Genomic DNA, 22,037 nt, shown 5'->3' with positions numbered 1-22,037 from the left:
TTTTTTTTATGACATATAACACTTATTTCAAGTCAGTATGGAAAAATCTTGTCATTTTGTTGGATACTATATTAAATGTTATCTTCTGATTAAAAACATAAAAATTTAATAACCCACGAAATTTGACTGAAGATGTTAACAGCAAACAGTGACAAGGGAACAGCATTTAGTTAAAAAGTTAAATAAAATAACTTTAAGGGCTTTTAAATGATTAATAGTTTACAAAAAAAAAAAAACAAAGAAAACAGGAACCTGAATAATAATGGCAATAATATATCATTTAATTTTATTATCATAATCAATTAAATGAAGATAAATATGTAGTATTAATTAAAAATTTTACCTCTGATGGGAGATTCAGACATTCAAAAAACAGTTTATATTCATCAATTGTGATCATACCATCTTTATTTTTATCAACTGCCTGAAATGAAAAAAAAGAACAAAAAAAATAATATTCAAAAATAACAAACATTTCATTTTTAAAATAGACTTAATACTAATTTCATTTTTTATTACAATCCATAATATCTTTTTTAGGGAAGAAATAACTTGCAAGTGTAATAATAATTTAATTACACATACTGAATACAAAAAACCTCTACAAGCTAGTGTAACTCAAAAAATTATTTTGCCTTAAATATAAATCTTTATAGAACAATTATAGTTTTCCATTTTTCTCATGGAGTAGTGTTTTATTTAACCCTAATAATAGGAATACTTCAGTAATTTTAGAAACCAAGTTCATATTGAATGTTTACTTTTGCATTTGATCCTAGAAAATATAATTAGTATAACAACATATTTTTCTTTCTATTGAGGATCATGATAAAAATGAAGCTTAAATTTTTATAAAGTAGTAGATTTAACACGATTCATCTTCTAAATACCTGGAAATATGTTTTCAAAACATTTTTCCAGAACTATAATGAATTTCCTTCCTCAGATAACAATATTAGCGGTAATCATCATGAAGTGGTTAAGAAGCACAGTTACTATATGAGGTCAGATAGTAAATTTGATGTGTTGCATTTTTGTAAAATTTCCATTTGTAAATTTTATATTACTCAAGCACTTTTAGTTTATGCAGATGGCATATGAAAAAAAGTAATTCTGAAATGTTCATTACATTGAATCAACAGGATGGTTATGATATTTCGTTCCCTGAGTAATACTTTTATTTACAATGATCGAGAGTACATCATGAGTTTTTGATAAAAGAACTTTATAAGTGGTGATTGTTATGAAGCTTCATGGTGAGAATGTTGACATCACCTTCAGTTTCAGCACAGGTTATCTTATGAAACAGAACACATCCTGCTAGGCTAAGGATATCCTCTCCTTTTTTTACCATGATTATGAAAAAGTGACATGTGGCTTGTACTGTCAACAAAAGAATTTATAAAAAGGAATTATTAAAGCTACGTTTATTTTTTAAATAACGATAGATTTATAGTTACTATAACTTTAGAAGTTACCCGCACGGTTTCCAGATATCACATGAATTCAGCAGAGTGAAGATATATCACATAGTACAAGAAATGTAGATTACTGCTTCACAAGTTTTTCAGAGACTAATTTATTTTAAAAAATCAGAGAATGTTCTTTTATTGTCCTCACAGCATTAATGATTTGAAGGTTAGCATTCATGAAGGTTGACCACCTTTGAGATGTTACAGTAAAATGCACAATAAATATGATAGTTTTCAGTTTTTAAATCATAATTTATTTTTCTAAAATTGATCCTTTCAGGAATCATTTTTGTCTGCACTATACAAATTACATTAATCTGATCAACCCAAGTACAGAATTAATAAAATAAAATAGAATAGGATGACATCTATCTTATTCCACAATCCAAGCAAGAGTGCTTTCACAAATACCTCGCATCATCAGTTGCTCTATAATTTTTCAAATCTTTTGTTGCAAATTACATATTAAAATTAAAATTGTACATTGCAAACTGCACATTAAAATAAAAATTGAGATTTAAAATTGTTAAAATATCCTTTTCCAATTAAATCAAAACAGAAATAGAACTAAAGTTTTTCTTTTATATTCAAAATTTTAAATTGTAAAATTAAAATTAAAAATTGCATATATACAAAACATGATGTCATTAATGAAATAAATAAATTAAAAGTCAAAATTAAAATCAATAATAAAAATAAAATAGATTTTATTTCGTGAGTACCTCGCATCATCAGTTCTGATGATGCGAGGTCACGAAAGCGCTCTTGATTGGATTATGGAATAAGATAGATGTCATCCTATTCTATTTTATTATATTAATTCTGTAGTTGGGTTGATCGGATTAATATAATTTTATAATTTATATATCTTGTTTGTGATTTTGAATGCAACAGAATACCTTGTTTCTTGAAAACGATGGTGATTTTGTATGAATGTTTGATGGCTTGTTGATGCATGTTAACATTACATATTTTCTAATAGTATGTGTGATTCTGTTTTTTCATGTGTAATTTATGAGTATGTAGAATGTTTATAAATTTAGATATGCAGCCATTAAGGTATTTTAGGTTTTTCATTGTACTTAATTCTTTAACTTAGTTTTCAGCTAATGTGAGTGTATAATGTACATAAGAAGTGGTAATTAACCAGCAACTTTTTTGTGTTGTATGCAGTGAGTAAATGTATGTGTTATGGATATTTGTGACAGTTACAGATTCTCTATTTATTTTGAGAATATATTTGTTATCTATTTTGGATATGCTTAGGTCTAGTATGTTGAGTGTTTTGTGATGTTATATTTTGTTGTGAACTTTAAGTTGTGTTGTAGTTGTCAATGAGTGCAGTGTGAGCAATACAGCTGCAAGAAAGCCATTTCTTTTACCCAGTCATAACTAAATATTACTTTTAACCAGCATCAGCCTCATAAGTCAAATTATAGGTTATAGCTTGTTTATAGGTGTAATATTTTATGTAATCATTTATTTAGCATTATTATGTATAGTACATACATACATATCTGACCCCATTCCAGTTCACTAGGTTTGGATGTTGACTATACCTCATCAGCACTCTCTGTCTATCAGCAGTCTCTCCCCTCTGTTTCCTCCCAGTTACCATCCCTACTTTCTACCTCTCTCCTTACACCATCTATCCATCTTCCATGTGGTCTAGCTCTTGGGTATTTTCCTATACTTTGCATTTCTTCTATTTGTCTTGGGATACTGTATTCAGCTATTCTCCTAAGATGCCCAAACCACCATACTTGACTCCTTTCAATTCTCTTTCTTACGCTATTTGTTCTCAGTTTCCTTATGTTTACATTCCTCATTCTCTTTCTTCTCATTATTCCCATTATGCTTCTTAAAAATTTCATTTTCCCTGCTTGCAGATAACTACAATCCTTTTCTGTCATTGTAAATGTTTCAGCTCCATTTTTAATCATAAGGGCATAATATGATTAATCATAAGACAAAATGTTTTATAGTCGGTAGAAGTTTCCTCCTTTCCAAAATCGGCTGGTTATCTCATTTTCTATTGTTCCATCTTCTGCCAGACTAGAACCTAAATACTTAAATTTGTCAGTTCCCTCCAACATAATAGCACTCTCCAGTAATTTTTTTGCCATTAACAGAATCCCTCTTTTCCCTTTACTGATTTTTAACCTGTGCATTTTTTAAAAGTTGCTTTCAAACATCTAAACAAGATGCCAAATTGTTCAGTCAGACTTTGAGTTTCACTGCCAACATGCGAATGAGCATGAAGCAATTAAACCCCACAATTGAGCATGTCTCTCCTCTTATTTTGAATTACAGTTTTTTTAAAGATCACAATAATGCGAAGCATTTACAGTCTCACCTCTCAGCAACCCCTTTTTTATCCTAGAAGAGAGTGAACTTGATGTTTCATGTTGAAATGGTGGTTTTGAGCTTGTTTTTTTTAAAGATGTTGTATGTTGCCATTCCATAGACTGCTGTTTGGATTTTGCATTGATCTGAGAAACTCAAGTCTCATCACCAATCACTATTTGGCTCAAAAAATTGTCACCTTCATTTTTGTGTCGGTTAAGAAAAGACTGAGCAGAGTCTAATCGCTTGGTTTTTTGAACCTTCGTCAATATTTTGGGCACCTGATGAGAGCATAGTTTGTGATAAACTATGTTTTGTGTTACAATTTCATTCAAAAGTGTTCTTGAAATTAGAGGGAACTCAATACAAAAAAGAAATTGTAAATTATTGAGTTTCTTTAATCTTTTCATTCACTCGGTTAACCAAATTGTTATTCATGACAGAAGGGCGCCCACTGCTTTACTCGTTATACAGATTACTGCATCCCTCATTGAACTGCTGCATCCACTTTCTAACATTCCATCACTCATAACTTTTTCACCATAAACTTCATTAATTTGCTGATGAATATTATCTGATTTAACACCTCTCACGTTTAAAATTAGGATACCTGTCCTAATTTCATAATTGGCAGGATTCTCAATTCACTTGAACTTTTTAAATGATGTTTAATCAAATTCAGTGTCTCTGTACTTGTAATGGTATTTATTGAATGAATAATCTGGCACTCATGCTCAGAGCTGTAATTGCAGTGGTGCAGTGGTGGTAGAATGAAGCAGTACTTACTTTCTGGATATGCCACAATATTCTTAATGATTATTTTAAAAATGAACTGGTGAAGAATAAAAATTATTCATAATTTTTATATTACAATTATCTACTTTTCTTAGCTTCATCATAATTAAATTACATGTTGATGCATTTCAGATATATTCCATTTTCAAAACTCGCTATACTCTTACACAGTAAAATTATGACGATTTTAGCAGAAAAAATATATAGATTTTAATTATAACATTATTCATTGTTATAAAAATATTTTTTCACTTATTGTGTATGAAACTCTGGTTACTGTAAAACATATGTCTTTAAAACTTACTTTCTGTAACGTATTAAACACTATATGAAATTTTTTGAGAGACCTGTGGATTGGATTATAAAAACCAGCTGACTTTATTGTAAGTGATTTTTAACTGGTATCAATTGTAATTTATTTATCATTACTTACCTTGAATAAGTAAGGCAAAAAATGATGTACTTTCTTCCTCAGTGATTTGTCATTCATTACATGATGCATTTCTTCAAGGTACAGTTCAGTTGTCACCAAATTATAAGGATCAATACTTCCCCAACGTTCTTCCCACATATTCTAAAAACAAATAATACGCATTAAAAACTACTGTCTGGCTTAGTTAGAAGCTGGATTAAGAAGTATTTTCAGAGAATTTAAGACTATATATTTTACATATTAGATAAAAGGTTTAATAGTTCATTGTTAAATGTTATAATATCATTGAACACAATTATTTTTTTGCTATAGTTTCTCATTTTTTCAGTCATTTTCATTTTTCTCTGTTAAACAACTGAAAATTCAATTGTGGTAATTGTAGTAAAATATTTATTATAACTACTATAATAAATGTATTTAAAGCAGATTTGCTGCTCAATGAAACTGTAACTCAGTAAAAATAAAAAGCTAAATATTGTTCTCAATAAAAACTCATTTTTACTTGTAATGATCACTAAACTGATTTAACTGTAACATGTTTCAAATTTGATACAGTGTTCTATTTTAGCATATATTTATTTATTTTCATATTTCATTTTTGATAATTTCTTCAATCTATATTTTTTAACATAACATAACATAATTTAAAATGACAGCAAAGATGTAAATTTATAAATATGAGTAACATGCAGATTTCATTGTTATTTAAAACAAAATTAAATGGACATTTATTATTAACAGGGCATAAGTCAGTCAAATTTAAAATTTTCTCATCACAGGGAATAACAATAATTTAAACAGTTTACTTGCTTGAATAAACTATATGATTTCAAATTTTGTGTTTAAAATGGTGTAAATTTGGAATGTGATATTCAGACGTGTTATTTGTTTATTTTTACTTTATATCTGAAAAAAGTGCAATTTAGGAATATTTATTTGGAACATCTGTTTCAGAAGATTTATACAATAAATATATTTTTCCAGTTGTGGCTGAAGAAGATGTTCTTGAAACTTCTTCTTACAATAGCATATTTTTTAGTTTTATTATTATGAACTGTGAATTACGAATAAAAAACTTCCCTCACTTCACCAGCAACCACTCTTGGCCCAACAACAGGAATCTCTTCCTTTAATTTTTTCATATTATCTTCCTTCTCAATCCAAAATTATTATAATTTTTAAAAGTATCTGGGATTACTGACACACTAGCAGATGCTAACACTTAATTTTGCTAACAAATGAATTCTGTAGAATAATTATACATGTTGCTGATGTGATGATACAATAGAATCTTGAAATTAGCATTAAAGTCACAAATGATATTTTATTGGGGATAAAATGTTATTGTAGAAATATCTTTAGTTATTGCATTCTAGTGCTGACTAAAAATTTACAACTTGCTCATCTGTAAATTTAGCTAATCCATATGCATCTGTCTACCTAGATCAATTTGAATATTTTAAATGTGTTTGTAGTTACCCATTCTATAACCTTCTGTAAAGTATTTAGATGAAATATAATCAATAATCTATGCATATTTATACTGTTAAAAAATAAATGATTATCCTCTTAAGGCTTAGTTCTTTAACCTCAGAATATTCGGCAGAGATGACAAACAGCAGCATATTCACTGTGCCGCCTCCATTGATGCTTGAGATTATCAATTTTTGGTTCTTTCTAACACAAGTAATATAATTCATACCAAATGTTTGAAACCTGATCAGGTAAAGTAAATAAACTGAAGATATCAAATGGCACTGGGGTATCACTGATATCATACCTTCTTTCAAGATAGGAAGCAGTGAAAGTATTAACAAAAAATATTGCATCGTACTTTTTTGTACTCAGTGTGTTAATAGATAGTATTTATTGATGGAATAAATTATTTATATGCTTATTAGCTACCAATTAAAGGTTATAAGCAGTTAAAATCAGCAGTTCAGCTTTGTTATTCGATTTACGTAAACTTTGTTTACATACGATTTATGAACAAAGTGTACAATTTATGTAAAAAGTTTAGAATATTACAACATACCTTAATCAGGGTTTGAAATTCATCCCCATGTCGAGGAGATAAATGTCCTAGATTGATAAACTTATCAACCAATAACTTAAAATCGTCATATGATATCACACCATCTTTATTAATATCAAGAATACCATGAAATGTTCGCATCTTTCTCCTCCAAAATTCACTTTCTCCCTAAACAAAAAAGATATAAATTTTTTATAGAAAATATTATTCTATTAAATATTATTTATATTTTATGTATGAATAAGATTATATATTTATCATTCTGTTAATATTTTCTTTTTCTTAAATGTAGATAAATTCTTAACTGGGAAAATGTCAGTAGGAATTGTTTTTTTTAAATGAATTAAAGAATCTAAAAAAGTAGTCTATAATTTTTTATTGCTTTACTTCTCTAGAATAATAAAAATGATCCTTCTTGGAATACAGTAAAATGATAAACCCTGATACCTTACCTTACCTTATCTTACCTACCAAATATTCAAAACAGTCAATTCACTGGAACACTCTTCAGTCTCTTTAATAATTCTTTACCACCCAGAATGTTGTCATTGGCTCCCAGTACTTCAAAGTCCTTTATTCTGTCCATTCACCTAAACTTAAGTTTTCCTATCGATCATCTTCCCAGTTCACTTAATATAATTTTATGATAATTCCATAACTTCTTCTCAAGATGTCTCCCAACCATGAATTCTTCTGCTCATTACTGCTACTATCATCTGCCTTCTTGAATTTCCATATTTCTCCTTCTAAACTGTCTCATAACCATATTTTTTATGTCTATCAGCTTTTGTCCATTTTCTTTATCAAAATCCATGCTTCCACCATCTAGTGCATTAGATTTGATGTTATAACATTAATTATGTATTTTATCTTTATTTTTTTTCAAGAATATTCAAGTTCTGATAGTTCACTCATGGAAAGGATCAGATTTTATTTATCTCTCAGCAGATTTAATTTATCAGAATAAAGAAATGCAGTTAAAACTTTAAAAAAACATTTACCTAATTGTGAGAGTTTGTCTCTCTGTCTGTATTGATTCTTTGTGATCATTGGAAAGGTTGATTCTGTTGTGATTAGTCTTTTTTTATGTGTGGATAACATGCTACATATTGTTGAATGAATACTCACATTCATTCAAAGATAAAAGCTACATCAAACATTACATTGTGCAGAATATGCCCCATGTCACATACAATGCTTTTTTATTAAAAAAAAAAGTACATTTAAATTTATAATTAAAAATAAATCATATTATGATTAAAAAAAAAAGAAGATAATTTGAATTAACTTGGCACTAAAAGCCATTAAAACATACACGAATTATCAAAATTAGAGCCAGCTACGAAATTGGGTAATAAACATGTCTTTCTAGAGTTTAAGAAGATATAATTAAAATAACTCTTAATTTTAACAGTTATGTAAGATAAACTAAGTTCTTTATTCTATGATCAAACACTAATTAATTACAATGAGAATGCATTGGTACAGTAAATATTTCAGGGCAACAAAAGTAGTGAACATTGTTGAATGTTGAAAACTCTAAATTAAGAGACATATACACATTAATCCTTATAAAATATTAAAATAAATAAATTGTTTATTTATTTATTTTTTTAATAACAAATAAAATTGGGCTTTCTAAAATGCAAAATAAATTATTGTTTTTGAGCAAAAAGAAAACTTAAATTTAAATTTCTTGTTAAACTTTTGTGAATGTTTCTCTTATCCAGACAATATCAGTAAGAAAATATACATGTTTGATTTTTCTTTGATATCAGATAACCAATATGTGCAATGTATGTAAAATCATGCAGTTATATAATGCATTGAAATTATAATACCCCTCACACTGTATCATAAGGTATTGGGTCCAAGAAGCTATCCTGCTTCTTCTTTTAAATCAAAGCTGCTGAAGAGTATTATTAGATTAAAACATAATGTAACCATTAGGTAAATTTAATTTAATTTTTAACGCCAAGACAATGTTTGATAGTTATATTACATCTTTTTAATGATGTAAAATGATAAAATCTTTTTAATGATTGGAACATGAAATGGAAAAATATTTAAATACTATCGGGAAGAAATATCCATCTAGTAACTTCTGTTTTTGGAAGCTGAGAGTTCCAGCGTTCAAGTCCTAGTAAAGCCAGTTATTTTTACACGGACTTGAATACTAGATCGTGGATACCGGTGTTCTTTGGTGGTTGGGTTTCAATTAACCACACATCTCAGGAATGGTCGAACTGAGAATGTACAAGACTAACACTTCATTTACACTCATACATATCATCCTCATTCATCCTCTGAAGAATTATCTAAACGGTAGTTACCGGAGGTTAAACAGGAAAAAGAAAGTAACTTCTGTTTTGATCCGGGAATCATCAAAGCATTTTAGTGTGAACACCTATGTGCTTTCAACTAGTGATCAATTCACAAGGTAAGCTCACTACTTTTATGTACTTGTGAAACATTGTAAGGCATCTCAGTATACTAAACATCTTGAATATGCACTCAACACAGAACAAATCCATTATAGTAAATCCAGAGATAGGTTGTAAGTCTGTAATTGAATTTATCAGTTTATGGATGTTCATATTTTTGGTTCGTTACTGATCTGTTGGATGCTTACAGTAATTTTTTTTTCAAATAATTAGTATTTTATCAGTAGTGTATACTATGCAAAATCATACACCGAATAATATAACTTATAATTTACAGTATACTGGCTTACTCTTTTCTAACACCATCACGAATTAAATTTATGTTTCATATTAAAACAGGAAATTGTTATGAATTATTTGATGCATTTTAGATTTTATAGGTGATACATCATTTTATCTCAAGTAAGAACAAATATATATGCAATCAGAAATTAGCTGTATGACTCAGCTATAAGTAATTGGAAAATAAACTGTATGTATTAGAATTGGTAAATCGGCACTTAGTGAAGCATGAACTTTAGGTAGTATTTAGCTGTGGGTTAGTGACTTACACTTTTGGCATTCTTTGAACTATGCCATCTTTTGAAGAGAATATAATTTTATATCATACAGAAAATATCCAGACCGTAATCATAACTGGTTTCCTACTGTTAAAATTGTTAGGTCAAAAATAAATTTTTACTACATAGTTCTTAATTTGAATTTGAGGTTTGGTTGCTTTCTCCATAAGTCCGCCTATATTATTAAATTTGCATTTACTTTTCCTGCCACTAATAAAGTTACGTCCAATCTAAACGTAAAAGAAAAACCACTGTAATCTAGATTATCTTTTGTCTGCACATCAAAAACTTGACATTTTTTCTTGTTTCTCAGTGTTTTTCATTTTTTCATAGGGTCATTGTAGTTTCAAGCTGTTTTCCAAATCCTAATCTTAATTCCATGAATGGTTGTGACTAAAAAATTGATCAAACTACCTTTCTGAAGCCAAAACTTTAATGAGTTTGTTATAAAATTAAGTTTACATTTGAATTCTGTGTCCTCATATTGTTAATTTTATTCTTCACACTGGAAATCTTGTTTACCAATTCAAAATTTTTTTACATCAACACTAATGGATGATTTATTATCCAAAATACCAGGATATAAACATGATAAATAATACATAATTACAATACAGTAGTCATTAATTATTTAACTATTGCTATGATGCAAAATCAGTATTATTGAATGATGCAAAAGTATAAAAATGTAAGTTGAACATAATTTCAGTTGTTTATATTACATTTTAATTTATAGTTAATGAACATGAATTACTGAAACTAAATATAAATCCATGAAATAGTGAAGATACTGTGTTGCTATTGATTGACTAATCCTACTCTATAGTTTGAAATCCTTATGATTTCAATAATATAATGTAAGTTATTTTATCCTTTATACAATATCAAAAAAGAACTTTACTAACCTTTTTTGGTTTGTCTTGGTCTGCGTCTGAATCAGAATCAGATTCAGAGTTGGATTCAATGCTGTGCTTCTCTTTCTGACTAGTAGGTTGACTTGCATGACTGGAGAAATGTCTTGGTTGATTTAAATTTGTAAATCCCTAAATTAGAAAAATCACAAATATAATTATATACATTGAGCAAATTAATTTAAAAAAAAATTACCATTGCAATTAAAATTTACACTAAGGTATACTAAAAAGTAAAATATTTAATTCTAAAATTTCTGCTATTATAATAAAAAAATAGGTAGCCATGCTGAAAGGAATTGTGTTTTTATATGAATGCATCTACACTACCTTAATTTTATAGTTTATTTCAAGAATACCAATACACAATGACATCCAGTTAGCCATTAATTTTAATTGTAACAGTCAAAGTAAGTCACTTTAATATAATCTCTTGTAGTTGTCAGGCAATTAGCTCTCATAACATTTTCCTTGAAGAAACTGAAATATTACTTAAAGTAGTTATTAACTAGTAAATTATAATAGTATTTTTTGAAGGTGGGTGTGTGATTTATGATGAAAGGACATGTTTTTTCTTCAATGAAAGATAATGGAATTTTATTTTGCATATTGTCTTTTTGGTTATATTATATTTATTACAAAAAGTAACTTCAAAGAACATGTTTGTTTGACAAAAATTGTGAACATTTAAAAGATGAACATTATGTCTCAATAGGAATGCGAAATCTAATTAAACTAACAAATTATTTATTTTCATGAAATGACATTATATATATATATATATATATATATATATATATATATATTATTACAAAGGATGTGTGTTGCAATTTAAGTGTATGAATAACAATATCTGGCATATACCCATGCCAGATATGGCATATGGCATATACCCGTTAAAGTAAATGCAAATTTAATAATATAGGCGGACTTATGGAGAAAGCAACCAAACCTCAAATTCAAATTGAGAACTATGTAGTAAAAATTTATTTTTCACCTAACAACATCTGGCATATAACAATGCTCTGGATCTAATTGCTCTGTCATAAGGTTGATGATTTATTTTCATAATTCTACAGTTTACAAACCCCCCTTAGGAAGAAGTTGCAATGTATCAGATCATATGACTTTGTTAACCAGTTCTGGTTGTTCTTGGCAAGGAATTTCTGCAAGCAATCATCTTGTTGGTTATTTGGTAGGTAGCACCATCCTGCTGAAACAACAACTGTTCAATACCATTCAAATAAGGCCGCAGAAAGTTTGTAACCATATTGGTAATGTTCTACATTCAGTGCCATGGCGTTTCCATTTTTGTCTTGAAAAAGTAAGGTCTGACCAGCCCAAAATTCACACCAAAAAGTGTCTCTTTGTGGGTAGATCATCTTGTCATGGATTTCTCAAGGGTTTTATGTTCACCGAATGCAGCAGTTTTGTTTTTTAATGAAGTCGCTCAAGTGAAAATGTTGCTTGTCACTAAAGATAATTTTCTTTGAAAAATTATCATCTGTATTTTGCGTCTCTAAAATCCATTCAACAAACTCTCTACATTGCAAATGATCAGTTGGTTTAAATTGTTGAGTTAACTGAATTTTGTACCTATATACATGAAAATTTTTCACGAGAATTCTCTGCAAGGAGCTTCTTGTATTGCCCAGCTGTTATGAAGGCAAATGGATCTTGTAGGACTCACATTAACACTTTTATATACATTGATGTTCTCAACTGATTTATTAGAACAAGACCGCTCAGGTGTTTTAATGTTTTTAAGTCATTAACCTGCTGCTTTGAATTTCTTTATCGTTCTATGAACTGTAGTCTCATTAGGGGCATTATGAAAGTCCAATAACAAAACAGTAGCATGCACTTCAAATCCAGCATTGTTGTTGGGACACCATTATTTCTTTCAAAGCAGTTTCCTTTGGCAGCTTCAAAAAGCTTCCTCCAGTTGTTTCATTACATCAGTGATGTAATCAACATTTTTGGAATAATCAAACACAATGCATTTTCAAATCATTATGGAATATATGTATTAGGGTAAGTTCCCACAGATATTTCAGCTTCTGATGCTATTTCCTCAACAGATTTCCTTCTCTTATTCCAAACACACTCAATGTTTTTATCATTTGTCACAATAGACAGACACCATTTTGAACAGCATCATCAAAACTAACAACCTTCACAGAAACTCTTGTGTCATTTATAAACGTTCTTTTTATTATCATTTCACCACATCCTTTTTCAAGCAATATTTTTTTGTGTTGAGATTTGGAGGCCCAGCTTTACCTGACGAACAGAAGACACTAAGCTTAGTGTGTAGCTACTATGAAATGGAGTTCTAAAGCTATTCTGTAGGTAATCCTTCCTATCAGATAACTTCAAGGATGTGCAGTCATGCTCTATCATCAAGATCCAGGCATCCTCATCAAGCAAGATCTGGTTGGGTCAGTTGTACATCCACAGATTAATAGTAGGAAGAAGGAATCAAGGTTAACAAAAAGTAATAGGTGGTGTAAAAGGACTTGCGGTATAGTTTACTATCTTGCCCAAGATTTTCAAGCAATGTTGATGAGGTTGAGAGCAATGTGAACATTCAAGCAACATTAATGTCTGATGACAATTTTCAAAGAACACAAAATTTTTTAAATTATTTATTCTTCAGTTATGGTCATTTTAAACTCTGATGATGTCACACATCACTGATGATGTTGCACAAATGTACAGCTGTTGCTGTTGGAAAGGAAAGTTGAAAGTGATTCCTGCCAAAATGTGATATAATGAATGTTGCCAACCTATGAAACAATAGTTTTCCTGTCATGATTACCATTTTAAACAGAAGGTGCCACTTCTGGGAGGTTTTTAAGTTATTTTATAGTTAATGGACATTATACATTTTTTTTTTTTTATTTGCTTATAGGTAAAGGGCAATTGTTTGTTTATGTGCATAACTAACTTAGCTAAATATGAACTAAATATGAATCACATTTCTTCTCCCTGATACTGATACTCTGAAAGACTAATAATCAGGAGCCAGCTGATAACAATGATGAAAATATATATAATTTTGTTTTAAGGAATGGTATTATAAACACAATATTAAAAACATTAGATATCAGTCAAAGTTTACCTTTATGTGACTACAGCAACTGGTATTTTCATTACTTATATTTCTTGTGTGTTGAAAGTTTTGTAGACAGGTTAGAACTGGTGCTGTTACAGCCACCTAGAAAATATTTAAATTAATTCATATACAAAAATGGCTTTGAAAGCAGATAATAGATAGATAGAACTACGCTCAGTCTTAAGGTGTTGATGATACTCTGTACTTTATCAGTTTGACCTACACTCAAGCAATCTCCATTTCTTTTTTTATCTGGTTGCTCTTTGTAACATTATAACTAAAACATACTATAGATTAATTTGTTTGTTTCACATCCTTCTTATTTCCTTTCTTTTAAGAGAATAAAAATATACACAAATGAATAAAAGTAGAAATTACTTTGAGAATATCTGAATTTGTTTTATTTTTAATTAATTTTGTTAAATGTAGTAATTGTAACGACTAGTTGAAATTTCACTCTTACTTAGCTGTCCTTTTTTGTAAAAACTGAAGGGCAGTGATTTATCCTGACATTTTAAAAAATTATTATTATTTCTCATAAACTGATCTCTACCATTACAGAAATAAGTCTAACAGTTTTTATAGTTTCATTGACACTGATTAATATGTTTAGTTGTTAAGAGTTATTTTATTTTTAAAAAAATCATTAAAAACAAATTAATGGATTTTCAAAGTAATCTCTGTTTTTATTCATTTGTCTATAAATATTTTTATTTAGAAAAAAATAATTAGTGAGAAAGGAAATGAGAAGAATGTGAAATAAAATAAATTAATATATAGTACATTGTACAACTGTAAAGTATATCAAATCACTCTTGGATGCAGTGAGAGTTTTCATGTATAATAAAACAATATATATGTCGGAGAATAAAGTACAGTGGAGTATCTTCCGACAAAACGATGAGAATATTCTTTAGAATATCGGTATTTTTAGTAGTTTTAAGAAATGTACTATTACTTGTAATATTTTGTAAAATAAGGTTTAAATTGTTTTATTGCGGTAGGCTTAGGCCTAGGTAGGCACATGGTTGTCAACGTAGTCGGGATCCCAGGACGATAGGGGTATCATAAAATTAATAAGGAAAAGGAAATATGCAGTAGGTATATTATTTGGGAATATGGAGAAAGGGTAGTCTTGCTTTGGAACCCAGATCGAACAGACGTCCTGGTGGTCGCGAATTCGTTATTTCCCTGAGCCTCGGTCTATCGCAAGTTGTTTTAATATTATTTGAATTCTAAATTGAATTAATCTTATATTGTAATTCGTGTGCTACTGAGTTATTGATAAGTGATAATTATCATTTGTAATTATTTCATTGTACGAGTTATCTACTCATTTTTATTAATTGAACTTTATTGTAATCTTATATATTCTCCACTTGTAATGGTGGGAATGAGTGAAGCACAAAACGGTGAATCCCTGACAGATCTCTTCCCCTCTCCGACATCAGAAGTGGGATCGTCTCCATCTGGTCCATCACCTGATCAGTGGAATACATTGTTTGAGTTTATGAAGTGTTGTATGCAAAAGCCATTATCGACAAAGAAAAGTGTTGCGTTACCACGATTTAATCCAGAGAGTGCGGGATCGGATTCTGTTGCTTGGTGCTCTGCAGCAGAACTGTGTCTATTAGAAAATCCTCTTCAAGGCAGTGAATTGATATCTGCGCTTAGCAAAGCTTTGGAAGGTTCAGCAGCCGTAGCGGTCCAGGGAACAACAAGGAGAATGGTAGCGTCGAACGCCGTGTGAATCTTTGCACAGTTGCAGCCCCTACTGGTATTCTAAACCATCTTGGTGAGTCGCTTCCATATTGTTTTGATTCAGGAGCGGAATGCTCATTAATAAAGGAATCGATAGCGATTAAGTTTTCTGGACGTAGAATTAATGAATTAATAATTTTGAAAGGCATCGGAAATGTTGTAGTAAATTGTAGCATGCAAATTTTATCTATTGTGATTATGGATTTGTTTACATTAGAGATTCTTTTTCACGTTGTCCCAGATGAATATTTGAGTTATAATATTTTAATTGGTCGAGAAATTTTGAGCTTGGGTTTTGAAGTAAATATTTCTCAAAATAATTTTAAAATCTGTAAATCTAAAGTAGTAAATGAATGTAGTAAATTCGAAATTATAAATTTTGATAATTGCAGATACGATAGAAGAAGCGTTTGAAAGTCTTCGAGTGGTATTTAAAATTCTTATAGATGCGGGGTTCTCATTTAATTTTTCAAAATGTTCTTTTCTCAAAACATCTGTTTCATACCTTGGGTATGAGATTCAAGAAGGACAAGTTCGTCCAAACCGTCGTAAAATAAACTCTTTAACAATGTTACCCGCTCCAAGGACCGTTACTCAGCTTAGACAGTTTATTGGCCTTGCATCTTATTTCCGCCGGTTTGTCCCTAAGTTTTCACAAATCATGAAACCATTATATGCTCTTACCTCAGGTAAAAAATATATTGAGTGGACTGAGACACATGAAAACGCCCGACAAAAAGTAATTCATACTTTGACCAACGAACCCGTCTTAATTATCTTTGACCCGGATTACCCTATAGAACTGCATACCGACGCTAGTTCCGATGGGTACGGAGCAATACTCATGCATAAAGTAGACGGTAAAAATAAAGTTATTGAATACTTTAGTAAAAGGACAAGCCCAGCCGAGTCCAGGTATCATTCTTACGAACTCGAAACTATGGCCGTTGTTAAATCTATTAAACATTTTCGGTATTACTTGTAAACTCTCTAAAGCTCAGTCAGGTAAAATTCAAGCTGAATTACATCCCATCCCTAAGACCCGCATACCTTGGCATACTGTGCATATAGATATTACAGGTAAATTGAGCGGTAAAAATAATACTAAAGAGAATACATTATTGTTATTATAGATGGTTTTACCAAATATGTTTATTTACATCACACCAGAAAAATTGACTGTAATAGTGTTATTAAAGCTTTAAAGGCTTCAATATTTATATTGGGGGTTCCCGCTCGTGTGATTGCCGATCAAGGTAGATGTTTTACTGGGAAAGATTTTAAAGACTTTTGTAAATCTTTAAATATTAATTTACATTTAATAGCTACAGGTACTAGTAGGGCAAATGGTCAAGTAGAGCGTGTAATGAGTACGTTAAAAAATATGTTCACTGCTGTTGAGTCTAATAATCGTCCATGGCAAGACGCCATTGGTGAAGTTCAGCTAGCTTTAAACTCAACCGCGAATCGTATTACCAAATCTAGTGCGTTAGAATTATTAATTGGTAAGAAGGCAAGACCTTACGGGTTGTTAGTTGATGACAACGAAAATGAAATTGATATCTCTAATGTAAGACAACGAGCGATTGAAAGTATAGAGGAAAATGCTAATTATGAGAAGATTAGATTTGATAAAAATAAAGCGAAGGTTAATAAGTTTAAAATAGGAGATCACGTTTTGATTAAGAACGAAGAACGTAATCAAACGAAACTCGATAGGAAATTTAGAGGTCCATTCGTAGTAACAGAATTACTTGATACCGACAGGTACACACTAAAATCTTTAAGTAGTAGTAGAAGTTATAAGTATAGTCATGATAAGTTGAGAGAAATGCCTGAGAATTATATTCCTAATGAGTTGGATGTTTCCTCGGACAATGAAAGTTGTGCCGAGGAGACTGTTGATGTTGGTCCTGAAACAGGGACTATGGTTTAAAAAGAGACCACCAATGACGCAATGCACTAATGGCTGGCAGCAGGTCGTGGACCTGGCATTTTTATTTTTCGCACATGCATCAGTGTGTAGTCGTAACTGCAAACTAAATTAGTGGCTAATGTTAGTTTGATCAGGGCGCGATGGGCACCTGATGATGTGTCGGGCAGGTAGTTGTGGCAACTACAGAATATGCATGATACTGTATGTGGCATACAGGGTAGCCTAGAGATAGTGCAGAGGTCTATTGGTGGAGGAAATAAAATCTTATTTGACAGTTGATGTTGGTCCTGAAACAGGGACTATGGTTTAAAAAGAGACCACCAATGACGCAATGCACTAATGGCTGGCAGCAGGTCGTGGACCTGGCATTTTTATTTTTCGCACATGCATCAGTGTGTAGTCGTAACTGCAAACTAAATTAGTGGCTAATGTTAGTTTGATCAGGGCGCGATGGGCACCTGATGATGTGTCGGGCAGGTAGTTGTGGCAACTACAGAATATGCATGATACTGTATGTGGCATACAGGGTAGCCTAGAGATAGTGCAGAGGTCTATTGGTGGAGGAAATTAAATCTTATTTGACAGTTAAATGATAAGGAATAATGATTGATGGCTTTTCGATCTCTTGAGTACTGTACGATGACTATTTAGGATAATGAATAATTAATGGATTTCTGTTACTCGAGAGGACTTCTGAATCTATCTTTTGTACTTTAACTATTGTAAAATGCTTTATAATGACCGAGGTCAGTTGAAAACAAAAATTAAAATACCACTGTAACTCAATGTTTTAGATACACCCGAGGGCGTGTGATTGTCAGAATGGCCGTGTCGGAGAATAAAGTACAGTGGAGTATCTTCCGACAAAACGATGAGAATATTCTTTAGAATATCGGTATTTTTAGTAGTTTTAAGAAATGTACTATTACTTGTAATATTTTGTAAAATAAGGTTTAAATTGTTTTATTGCGGTAGGCTTAGGCCTAGGTAGGCACATGGTTGTCAACGTAGTCGGGATCCCAGGACGATAGGGGTATCATAAAATTAATAAGGAAAAGGAAATATGCAGTAGGTATATTATTTGAGAATATGGAGAAAGGGTAGTCTTGCTTTGGAACCCAGATCGAACAGACGTCCTGGTGGTCGCGAATTCGTTATTTCCCTGAGCCTCGGTCTATCGCAAGTTGTTTTAATATTATTTGAATTCTAAATTGAATTAATCTTATATTGTAATTCGTGTGCTACTGAGTTATTGATAAGTGATAATTATCATTTGTAATTATTTCATTGTACGAGTTATCTACTCATTTTTATTAATTGAACTTTATTGTAATCTTATATATTCTCCACTTGTAATGGTGGGAATGAGTGAAGCACAAAACGTTGAATCCCTGACAGATCTCTTCCCCTCTCCGACACACACATATATATATATATACATATATATCGTATATGAGGAGATATAGTTTATTATCTTACCCAGGAGCCAGTTACTTTGTTATTCAATAAATAAAACTGTTGCTTTCTGCTTTCACATTCTTTTACTATTATGCACACATTGATGCAAAATATCATATTGCCATATATCAATAAAAAAAAAAAAACAACATATCCATCTACTGGGCAAGTGGTTAGTATTGTTACAAATCAGTTATTCTATAGATGCTACAACACCTTGCTTCAAACCAACCAGTTGTAGTTAACACTTGCTGAATTTGAATATTTTTTCTGATTGTATTCTGGTTATTGGTATTAAATTAATATATCTTAGGAATGATCAACTAAGACCATCCAAAAATTGAATGAATTATCCACACTGGGACCAACTGCTGAAAAGTAATTTTGGACTGTTATAGTCATAAATGGAAAAATAAAAATACTGCATTTGTGACTGATTTTTCCTTCTCAAATCTCACCTTTAAAAAATAACGTGCCTTGTTGATTAAATAGCAGAGAATTTCATTCTTTCCCAAATTTATACCCTGTTGATAGACAAAATTTTTCCTTCACTATTATTTGGTAATTTTGTTTTTGATGGCTGAAATATGCTAGTTAAGAAAATTAAATCCTTATAAAAATATTGTGTGTAAGAAAATTAATACTGTAATTTGTTGTGAAAAATAAAAGATTCTAGTCACATTAAAAAAAAAAAGCAAAATTGTTTATAACTTAAAGAAATATATTTACGCTCTGGTCAGATAACTGTATGAGGATATAAGGCCTGTATACTGCAAAAAATAAAAAATCTGACAAAAACCATACACAATCCAGTAGGTAAACAAGACAACCTTCTCACACATAGCCAAAACTCTCCTTCTTTTGCTTTCAATAGCTTACTTTTAACTCTAACTGTATTATTTCCTTCTATTTTGTAGCCTGACTTCTGCTTTTATTAATGCTTCAGTCAACCCTTATTATTCTTCTCAAGTGGCAATCTGTCAGCATTTAATAGTTACTTATTTAATAATTTAATTAATGCTTTGTTTTATAACGAGAATTTTATGTCAAATGTTATTTCTAATAAATCCCAATTATTGCAAATAAATATTTATTTCTTTTGTCTTAATTCATTTGTGTAGCCAGTTTAACAAACTACTTTTCTCCTTCTTTCTTTTCTGTGCTGAACTTTTAACCTCCACATTTTTCTTACATCCAACATTCTCAAATATCTGTTTTATATATTCTAAATTTTAATCTGTTTCTATATTTACTGTTTTAAAGAACTTCATTTTATGCTCTATGACCCTATCTAATTTTTTACATTCTTCTGCTACACAGTAACTCAAAAGCCTCTATTTTTGGTTATTCTGTTTTTTCTACTGTTCATGTTTCACTGTCATAAAAACCTACATTCTTATAAATATTTTTATGAATTTTTTAAATTCCTGAAGCTATATATAATATCAGCAGATTTCTTTTTTTTTTAAAGCTCTCCTGGCTTGTGAAGTCTGTTTTTTATAACTTCTTTATTCCACCTATCCCGTATAATGTTACTAACTCGATAAAATTATATCTTTTATGTAACACCTCATTATCCCATTTTGTCTCATTTTTATGAAATGTCAAATAATTTTTTTATTTATGAATATTTTTATTTTATGATTTTTGTTTACCTTTCTTTTGTTCTTGTTTATTTTTAAAATAAATTTCTCCCCAAGCATGAGTCTGTACCACTTATTAAATTACTTAATTGTTCAATATTTAGAGTACAATTGCAAAAGAGATTAAAATGTACAATGATAAAATTTGAGTCTGATTTAACTTCCCTAATCAAATGACATTTTTTCCTTAAAAAGTACAGAAATTATAAAAACTAAAAGCATAATTAAGAAAAAATAAAAATTCCTAGTAAAAGATTTTTGGTCCTGGTTGATCCCCTCCACCAAATGATGTTTTTATCATCAAAATTGTACTGTGTTTAGAGTCTAATTGCTATAAAAATAATTTGGGTCCCATTTCACCCCCTTGCTCAAAAGCTACCTTATATAACATATTTAATAACAGCCACAACTTGAAAAACAGATAAAGTATCAGAATTATTAAAAATTCAAAAAAAAAAAATTTTAATGTTTAGGCCAGGTCTTATGGGAGCCCTTTTTTAAAAATGTTCTACTTGCTACGTAAATAGAAAAATCATCTACAAATAGAAAACACATAATGGTTTTTCACATGCATTTTGTTATGCTATTTATCACTATGGCAAATAAAATAACACGTAGGATACTTCCCAGATAGTGTGAAACTTTCAGATACCATCATTTCAACTCGAACTCGGAAAGACCGGGTACTGAGGAAACCACGATAAATGCGAGGATATTATATTGTATACCCCATTCATGAAGTGTATTTAGGATTCCTCTCCTCCATGTTGTGTCGTATGCCTTTTTCAAATCAAAAAACAGCAACCAGGCGTTGGCGAAATAAAAAGGCATTTTGAATAGAAGTTTCCAGGGCAACTACATGATCAATTGGTGATTTACCCTGGCGGAAACCAAATTGTTCTGGGGCAATTAGGGCGTATCTCTCAAGGTACCACACTAGACGATGGTTAACCATGCATTCCATCATCTTGCACAGGGTACTGTTTAAGGAGAAAGGATGATAACATGTGGGCTTTATCTTTACCAGGCTTCAGTATTGGGACCACCAGTGCCTTTGACCAAGAATCTGGAAACACCTGGTTAATGAATATTCTATTACAGATACATAAAAGATGTCGCAGTGCT

General features: G+C 30.4%; 1 protein-coding gene across 2 annotated transcripts in view; it reads right to left on the bottom strand.

Moving 5' to 3' along the window:
- Nucleotides 1–22,037, bottom strand: part of CBP (sarcoplasmic calcium-binding protein) — a 48,908-nt gene that overhangs the window by 8,506 nt on the left and 18,365 nt on the right. The window contains exons 2-6 of one of the 2 annotated variants that reach the window (XM_075361994.1): nucleotides 14,121–14,216; nucleotides 10,991–11,128; nucleotides 7,082–7,249; nucleotides 5,047–5,187; nucleotides 344–424 (exon numbers count right to left, since the gene is read on the bottom strand). In XM_075361994.1, the coding sequence (XP_075218109.1) occupies nucleotides 344–424; nucleotides 5,047–5,187; nucleotides 7,082–7,249; nucleotides 10,991–11,128; nucleotides 14,121–14,216 (624 nt within the window). The remainder of the gene's footprint in view (nucleotides 1–343; nucleotides 425–5,046; nucleotides 5,188–7,081; nucleotides 7,250–10,990; nucleotides 11,129–14,120; nucleotides 14,217–22,037) is intronic. The other variant, XM_075361995.1, reaches the window with a different exon arrangement.

The sequence above is a fragment of the Lycorma delicatula genome, chromosome 4 (assembly GCF_047948215.1).
Source record: "Lycorma delicatula isolate Av1 chromosome 4, ASM4794821v1, whole genome shotgun sequence".
In the NCBI taxonomy this organism is placed as follows: Eukaryota; Metazoa; Arthropoda; class Insecta; order Hemiptera; family Fulgoridae; genus Lycorma; species Lycorma delicatula.
Note: the sequence above shows the minus strand (reverse complement) of the source record. Positions and strands in the feature narration are given on the sequence as shown.